The 9353-nt window shown below is 42.1% G+C and overlaps 1 protein-coding gene across 3 annotated transcripts; it reads left to right on the forward strand.

Annotated features, from left to right (window-relative positions):
* The first annotated feature begins 870 nt into the window (after nt 1–870).
* LOC121548195 (E3 SUMO-protein ligase KIAA1586-like) lies at nt 871–5051 on the forward strand. Of its 3 annotated transcripts, none has more exons than XM_041859567.2 (3): nt 871–2054; nt 2438–2533; nt 2693–5051. In XM_041859567.2, exon 3 carries the CDS (start codon nt 2773–2775, stop codon nt 4591–4593), a length of 1821 nt encoding a protein of 606 aa, XP_041715501.2. In that variant the 5' UTR covers nt 871–2054; nt 2438–2533; nt 2693–2772; the 3' UTR covers nt 4594–5051. The 3 variants fall into 3 exon arrangements, with proteins under 3 accessions (XP_041715501.2, XP_041715502.2, XP_041715500.2); XM_041859568.2 differs by having other exon boundaries at nt 871–1984; XM_041859566.2 differs by having other exon boundaries at nt 871–1306.
* Nucleotides 5052–9353: the final 4302 nt, after the last annotated feature.

A 9353-nucleotide genomic window follows, 5' to 3' on the forward strand; every position in this document is an offset into this window, starting at 1 on the left:
CAGCATACTAACCTTATGACCTAAACTCACCAAAGACAGCATACTAACCTTATGACCTAAACTCACCCAGGACAGCATACTAACCTTATGACCTAAACTCACCCAGGACAGCATACTAATCTTATGACCTAAACTCACCCAGGACAGCATACTAACCTCATGACCTAAACTCACCCAGGACAGCATACTAACCTCATGGCCTAAACTCACCAAAGACAGCATACTAACCTTATGACCTAAACTCACCCAGGACAGCATACTAATCTTATGACCTAAACTCACCCAGGACAGCATACTAACCTTATGACCTAAACTCACCCAGGACAGCATACTAATCTTATGACCTAAACTCACCCAGGACAGCATACTAACCTTATGACCTAAACTCACCCAGGACAGCATACTAATCTTATGACCTAAACTCACCCAGGACAGCATACTAACCTCATGACCTAAACTCACCCAGGACAGCATACTAACCTTATGACCTAAACTCACCCAGGACAGCATACTAACCTCATGACCTAAACTCACCAAGGACAGCATACTAATCTTATGACCTAAACTCACCAAGGACAGCATATTAACCTTATGACCTAAACTCACCCAGGACAGCATACTAACCTTATGACCTAAACTCACCCAGGACAGCATACTAATCTTATGACCTAAACTCACCCAGGACAGCATACTAACCTCATGACCTAAACTCACCCAGGACAGCATACTAACCTCATGACCTAAACTCACCCAGGACAGCATACTAATCTTATGACCTAAACTCACCCAGGACAGCATACTAACCTTATGACCTAAACTCACCCAGGACAGCATACTAATCTTATGACCTAAACTCACCCAGGACCAGAGGTGTAGTCCAGGGTATACGCTGGTATACGGCGTATACCTACTTATTTTTCAGTCAGCATTGCGTATACCCACTTCTAAATCCCCCCTGATGCGCATCATTCAGTAATATCTGTGAGTCAGATTGCCTATTTTCTTCCTCGGGGATAGTGAAGCCATGACCCACCCTCCTCTGCCTCTAATTGGCTGGTACTCGCTGCTTTCACTGATTAGATTGGTTAACTTTAGGCATGAGGACTGATGAGCCAATCAGAGGCAGAGTAGGGCGGGTCATGCCGAGGAAAATATCGCTAATACCTCAGGTGCCAGTGAAAAAAAAAAAAAAAACTCAGGTGCCGGTGCCACTTGACTACGATAACGGCAGCAGACCAAACAACGGATGAAGAAAGGACACAAGCGGCGGTGTGCCACCCCAGTTGATGGAAGACATCATTCTGAGGTAAGTTTTAAGGTGGTTTCCAAATGAATCATTATTTTAAACTACTGGCAAATTGCCAGTGACTGCACATTTAGAGGAGAAGAGATGTTGCCGCCAATAGTTAGTGCGAGTCGGCTAACGTTATGAAGCTAGCTACGTAGATTGGGATAATGTGGGGAAACCGGGGCATTGTTGGTTTTCAGTAAGTGTTTAATCAACCCAGTTCATAAGAATTTCATACCAGACTGATGAAACTGATTATCTCAATGTTTATGAAGCTTGTTTATTATTGTAAAGGTCTAAATTATAACGTTAGCCAAGTTACTAAGCCCTAAATTATAACATTAGCCAAGTTACTTAGCCCTAACTAACCTATATGATCTAGTTTAATTGCATAGTAGCTAAGCTGGTAGTTGATTTTTAAGTAAGTTAAAACACAAGAATGGGGACAAATAGTTTAAGATTCAGCCTAAAACAATATTGAGGTCTAATCAGGCTGTCTTATTTTGTATAGGGACAGGTAACCATGAAAAGGAAGGGAGATATTGCAGACTTTTTTTGTAAAGAGGCACAAATCAGGCCCAGATCAGGCCCAGGCAGACCCCACCCCTAAAACCAGCAGCCCTGGCAGCTCTCAACCGGGAGCTAGCCAGGCAAGTCAGTGTGAGCATAGAGAAGGATCCAGTCTACCACCACCAGGTCAGAACACACAGGCAGTAAATTGCATCTCCAGTTTATTGAAAAGTGAAGCCTCACACTGTAACAAAAGGTGATTTTGACAGATTAAGCCTCATTTTGAATTTCTGTGTGATGTTATTTATTTTATTGCCCTTCTATTTATTTTGTCTGTATCCATGTTTGTTTTTTACAATGCTACTGTTATATAACATTTTGTGTTAAATTTGTTGTTTTTTTGTTAAATAAACTCTCCCAAGTATTTCACTCACTAATCTCCTGTATGCTTCAGCTTCACTTGCTGAAAATATTTCCACTTGGTTATGCAGATTGTTAATGTAAAGAGGGGGGACCCATGTCTTGCTGATGACTATTGTGATCACAGTAGGTGTGTGTGTGTGTGTGTGTGTGTGTGTGTAAGTGTGTGAGAGAGAGAGAGACAGGGAGATGCATAATTAGTTTTGTTGTTGTCTGTAGACATCAATAATGACTGGCCAGACCTGTGGAGTGCTAAACAAACAGAAGACTTCAAATCCAAGAACCCCTGGTTGGGATCCAAAAACAAAAAATTGGGTAAGTTTAGGTAGATTGCTAGTTTGGGTAACTTCTGAAACAGTGGGCACAGATAACTTGTGTGTGTGTGTGTGTGTGTGTGTGTGTGTGTGTAAAGGACCATGCACACGTACAGCTGTGGATACAGGAGTAGTTACATTGTTTGTTTATGCTTCGCAGGATGTCTGGTCTGTAGCAGTGTGAACTCCATTGGGATCGACAAGGAGCAAGGACAAGGTGTATCGCTCTCAAGAGAATGGATGAACTTTGAAATTCAAGTGTCTGGCCAGGGAAGTAGAACAACAAGTTTGTCAATCTTGAGAAATAAGGTGAGGAAACATGCGTTGTCCAAGGCCCACACTCAGGCTGTGAAGGTGGCAGAGCAACAGAAAGAAGCTGCCATTGAGAATGCAGTGGAGACTATGACTGAGTCCTACATGAAGGAAACTGAAGCTGTGTTTCGAACAGCCTACCATCTGGCCAAAAAGAACCGACCCTTTTCTGACCATGAGAGCCTCATTGAGCTGCAGGAACTGAATGGTGTAAAAATGGGCTCAATACTTCATTCACGTTACAGTGCAACACAAATAATACAACATGTTGCTAGTGAGATGCAGAGCAAAATCATCAGTAGCATTATAGCATCATCCAGTAAGTTAGCTGTCCTAATTGACGAGGCATCTTCTTTAAGTCACAAAGCTGTCATGACAGTTTCTATTAAAGCATCAATTCAAGAAGAAAGCCCTGAGTTCATATTCCTGGAACTTGTTGAACTGGAAAATCAGAGAGCAGATGGCATATTACAGGCGTTACTCACCTGTTTAACTAATGCTGGCTTTACAGAAGAGTGGCTTCATGAAAACTGGGTAACATTTGTATCTGATGGAGCCAGTGTCATGCTAGGAAAGAAGTCAGGAGTAGCAACCAGACTGACTTTGAGATTCCCAAAGCTTTTTGTATGGCACTGCATGAACCATAGACTTGAACTTGCTGTGTCAGATGCAGTTGATGAGGTAAACTCTGTCAATCACTTTAAAACTTTTATCCAGAAGCTATACTCTCTGTATAGTGTGTCAAACAAAAATGAACGTGAACTTGTTAATGCAGCAGCTGAAGTAGGCTCACAACTTCTTCGCATTGGCAGAATCTTGGATGTACGCTGGGTGGCCAGTAGCTTTCGGACTGTTCGTGCTGTTTGGACATCCCTGGGAGCTCTTGTGCAGCACTTTAAAAATGCTTGCAGTGATGAGATGAGGTCCACCAAAGAGAGGCAGATGTACAGAGGTTTGTTAGACCGTGTTCAAAGTCCAGAATTCTTTTGTGACCTTGGCCTCATGTACGACACTCTCCATGAACTAAGTCTCCTGTCACAGGAGCTTCAGTCTCGTTCTATAACGCTCCTCAGAGCAGAGCATCTGCTGAAACGCTCAATCAGAGTGATCCAGTCATTCAAAGAGAGTCCAGGTGAGAAATATAGTGAGGCTTTAGAAGCAAAACAGACTGGGGAGTATCGGTCTATAGCCCTGAAAACAAATGCAAAGCTGAAGTCTATCAATCCAGGCCAGTTCTTACAAAGCCTTGTGAACAATCTGGAGAAACGCTTGTCTTTTGAAGATGAGACCATCATGGACCTCAGCATCCTTGATCAGAGTAAGTGGCCATCAAAGCCCAGCATCCGCCATGGTGAAGAACAAGTTAAGCGACTGTGCAAGCGATTTAACTTGTGCACAGACCAAGCACTGAATGGGATGCGGGACCTACTGGAAGAGCCCAGTAGTGAGCCCAAGGACCTAAAACCACTTATGAACTGTATGAAAACATTCCCTGTCGGTACAGCAGAGTGTGAGAGGAATTTTAGCCTTATGAACAATATAAGCTCAGACAAGAGGGCTGTCCTTCTGATCTCAAACATATCAAACTTGATGATGATTAATATCAACGGCCCACCAACTTCCAAGTTTGATCCTAGAAAATATACAAGGACCTGGTTGAAGAGCCATCGTGCTGCCTCTTCGGTGCGTTCTAGACAGTGCAGTGTGAAAGCTCCTGCAGAAAGCAAATTTGTCTGGAATATACTGTAGTATGAGCAAAGGTCAGAAACCCAGTGCTGGGTTGAGAGAGTATATCACTGTTGATGTGTTGTTAATGCATATATTTTTGTTAATTGTTAACTAAATATTGTTGTAACATATTTTGTTGAATGATTTACCGGTAAATGAACATGTTCAAAACAAAGCATATAGCAATATGAACAAGGATGCATTGTCACCTTCAGATTTGAAGTATTTTATTTAAATAAATGTGCAAAAAATAATCGAAACACCATTTCCTGTTTGCCTCATGATAAATACATTTTACATTCATCCAGGCTGCTCTTGTGACCAGTAGTAACTACAAACTGCTCCTAATCAAGTCATGATCATTTTATAATAGTGTGCAAGTAGAAATTACATATTTTTGGGTAAACTAAATCATAGTCTTACATGTCACTGTTTCTAAAACAGGGCTTTTTTCTGGACTACTTAAAAAAAAAAAAGGTGAATACTGAGAGTATACCCACTTCTCCAGGGACCACTACACCACTGCCCAGGACAGCATACTAACCTCATGACCTAAACTCACCCAGGACAGCATACTAACCTTATGACCTAAACTCACCCAGGACAGCATACTAATCTTATGACCTAAACTCACCAAGGACAGCATACTAACCTCCTGACCTAAACTCACCAAGGACAGCATATTAACCTTATGACCTAAACTCACCCAGGACAGCATACTAACCTCATGACCTAAACTCACCAAGGACAGCATACTAATCTTATGACCTAAACTCACCAAGGACAGCATACTAACCTCATGACCTAAACTCACCCAGGACAGCATATTAACCTTATGACCTAAACTCACCAAAGACAGCGTACTAACCTTATGACCTAAACCAGGGGTGTCAAACTCATTTTAGCTCAGGGGCCACATGGAGGAAAATCTATTCCCAAGTGGGCCGGACCGGAAAAATCATGGTATATATAACTTAAAAACAACAACTTCAGATTGTTTTCTTTGTTTTAATACGATCAACATACAACATAAAGCTGGAGCCTGAGGACAGTGTGTCCAAAATAGTACAAGCACAACATCACTATTAATCATAAAACACGTCAAGTTTATTTGAAAATTCTAAAGAAAAAGAACACACAAACACACAATGCCTCAGTGATTAACAGAACTGTTTCACAGATCACAGAACTATATCAGGGTGTCATTTCTCAGGCAGAAATGTAGATAAAAATAATGAAATCCTGTTCCCCAAACAAGTGCAAGAACCACAGAGTCAAGAATAGGTTAAATATACAAATAAAATAAAAACAATTAAAAACAATAGCATATCAACATAAAAACATATAAACATAAAGCTGGAGCCTGAGGACAGTGTCCAAAAGCACAACATCACTATTAATCATAAAACACCTCAAGTTATTTGAAAGTTCTGAGGACAAAGAACACACAAACACACAATGCCTCAGTGATTCACAGAAGTATATCACAGATCACAGAACTATATCAGGGTGTCATTTCTCAGGCAGAAATGTAGATAAAAATAATGAAATCCTGTTCCCCAAACAAGTGCAAGAACCACAGAGTCAAGAATAGGTTAAATATACAAATAAAATAAAATCAATTAAAAACAATAGCACATCAACATAAAAACATATAAACATAAATCTGAAAGCGTTGCTCAAACTCCCGTAACAGTCCCGTTATTTTATCTTTGAACCGCTTCATGTCTGCCACATGTTGGGTCACGCACACATTTTTCAGACAGGGGAAGTGAGCTGCATCACCACCGGCAAGTTGCGTCTCCCACAATGACAGCTTCAACTTGAAAGAACGTATGCTGTCATAATACTGCGTGACAACTTTGTTGCGCCCTTGCAGCTGTTTGTTCAAGTTATTCAGGTGCTCTGTAACATCCACCATAAATGCAAGGTCCGGCATCCATTCTGCGGAATGAAATTCTAACACTGGTTTGCCCTTTTCTTCCATGAACTGTTCAATTTCTTCTCGTAAATCAAAGAAACGCCTCAGCACAGCACCTCGGCTTAACCATCTTACCTCAGTGTGGTATGGCAGGCCATAGATGTGGTCTTTCTCTCTGAGAAGGCTGTCAAACTGACGGTGATTCAGGCTTCTGGATCGGATGAAATTAACGGTTTGGATGACCACCTTCATGACGTTATCCATCTTTAATGACTTGCAACACAAAGCCTCCTGGTGCAAAATACAGTGAAAAGTCAAAAAATCACGTCCTCCATTTGCAGATTGCACTTTCCCTCTGAACTTTGTCACAACGCCTGCTTTTTTCCCGATCATTGAGGGCGCACCATCTGTAGCCAGGCTGACAGCGCGGGACCAGTCCACTCCGACCCTGTCCAGCGCGCCGACGAGTGCGGTAAAAATATCAGCTGCTGTCGTTGTATCTGTCATCGGCAACAACTCCACGAACTCCTCGGTGACGGTCAATGTGTCATCAACTCCGCGGATGAAAAAATGGCCACTTGTGCAACATCTGTAATGTCCGTGCTTTCATCAATTGCAACTGAAAACGCAATAAATTACTTTACTTTTTGCTTCAACTGGATGTCCAAATCCACTGAAAGATCGGAAATCCTGTCTGCAACTGTGTTTCTTGTCAGGCTGATATTTGCAAAAGCCTGCCGCTTTTCAGGGCACACAATCTCCGCTGCCTTCATCATGCATGTTTTTACAAATTCACCCTCACTAAATGGTTTTGAAGCCACTGCGATTTCATTAGCAATGAGGTAGCTAGCTTTCACTGCAGCGTCACTGATGTCTCGGCTATGAGTAAACACAGACTGCTGTTTCTTCAGACCCGCCAACAGTTCATTCACCTTCTCTCATCTCCGCTGTCCTTGAAAGTTGTCATATTTGTCGGCATGAAGACTCACATAGTGGCGACGAAGGTTATATTCTTTCAGCACTGCAACATGCTCTGAACACACCAAACATACAGCTTTCCCATTCAATTCCGTGATTAAATAGGATGACAATTTTTCTTGGAACACTCTGCACTCTGTGTCCACTTTTCTCTTTTTTGACAGAGACATATTGGGGCAATGAGGGTGCCAAAGCACATAATGTTAAAAGTAGAAGCCGTAATAAATATCGCGGGCAAAACAAAGTAGCTCATTGGCTGCACGTGCTTGACCTACTTGCTCTGCCCCGGTATAAACAGTTTGCTTGCTTAACACAATTGCTATTGCGCCATCCAGTGGACGCAATTGGAACAGCAGTTTATTTTATTGAAAAATAGCAGCGCATTTTTATACTTTACAATTATTATTATTATTATTATTATTATTATTATTATATATTTTTTTTTATCATCTCGCGGGCCGGATTAAACCCGTTTGCGGGCCTGATCCGTACGTTTGACACCCCTGACCTAAACTCACCCAGGACAGCATACTAACCTTATGACCTAAACTCACCCAGGACAGCATACTAACCTCATGGCCTAAACTCACCCAGGACAGCATACTAACCTTATGACCTAAACTCACCCAGGACAGCATACTAACCTTATGACCTAAACTCACCCAGGACAGCATACTAACCTCATGACCTAAACTCACCCAGGACAGCATACTAACCTTATGACCTAAACTCACCAAGGACAGCATACTAACCTTATGACCTAAACTCACCCAGGACAGCATACTAACATTATGACCTAAACTCACCAAGGAGAGCATGCGAGGCGTGTGTGATTTATTTTAGAATGCATTGTTTTGAATTCTAATGACCCAATCGAAGCCGGGCGGGTTGTCCGCGTTGACGTCTCGCTCAATTAGAACATGTCTCTATTTTTGCGTTTTATCGCTGGCACTGTTTTCCCCGAATAATATTCTGAATACATATAGGCTACAGATAATTATGCAACTAGGGCACATAGTCTAAAGATAGTGACTTCTCTGTACAGCCCAACTAGGGCACATAGTCTAAAGATAGTGACTTCTCTGTACAGCCCAACTAGGGCACATAGTCTAAAGGTAGTGACTTCTCTGTACAGCCCAACTAGGGCACATAGTCTAAAGGTAGTGACTTCTCTGTACAGCCCAACTAGGGCACATAGTCTAAAGGTAGTGACTTCTCTGTACAGCCCAACTAGGGCACATAGTCTAAAGGTAGTGACTTCTCTGTACAGCCCAACTAGGGCACATAGTCTAAAGGTAGTGACTTCTCTGTACAGCCCAACTAGGGCACATAGTCTAAAGGTAGTGACTTCTCTGTACAGCCCAACTAGGGCACATAGTCTAAAGGTAGTGACTTCTCTGTACAGCCCAACTAGGGCATATAGTCTAAAGATAGTGACTTCTCTGTACAGCCCAACTAGGGCACATAGTCTAAAGGTAGTGACTTCTCTGTACAGCCCTATCTGGCTGCGTCTACACAGGCAGCCCAATTCAGATATTTTTTCACTAATTGGTCTTTTGACCAATCAGATCAGCTCTGAAAAAGATCTGATGTGAAAAGATCTGAAAGGATAGTGGGAAAAAAGATCAGAATTGGTCTGCTTGTGTAAACAGCCTCAGTTAGACACATTCATTCATCATACTTTCTGAATCATGTGAATCAGCTAAAACGCCCAAAGCTAAAACGCCCAATGCTAAAATGCCCAATGCTAAAACGCCCAATGCTAAAACGCCCAATGCTAAAACGCCCAAAGCTAAAACGCCCAATGCTAAAACGCCCAATGCTAAAACGCCCAAAGCTAAAACGCCCAACGCTAAAACGCCCAACGCTAAAACGCCCAACG

The sequence above is a fragment of the Coregonus clupeaformis genome, unplaced genomic scaffold (assembly GCF_020615455.1).
Source record: "Coregonus clupeaformis isolate EN_2021a unplaced genomic scaffold, ASM2061545v1 scaf2999, whole genome shotgun sequence".
NCBI lineage: Eukaryota > Metazoa > Chordata > Actinopteri > Salmoniformes > Salmonidae > Coregonus > Coregonus clupeaformis.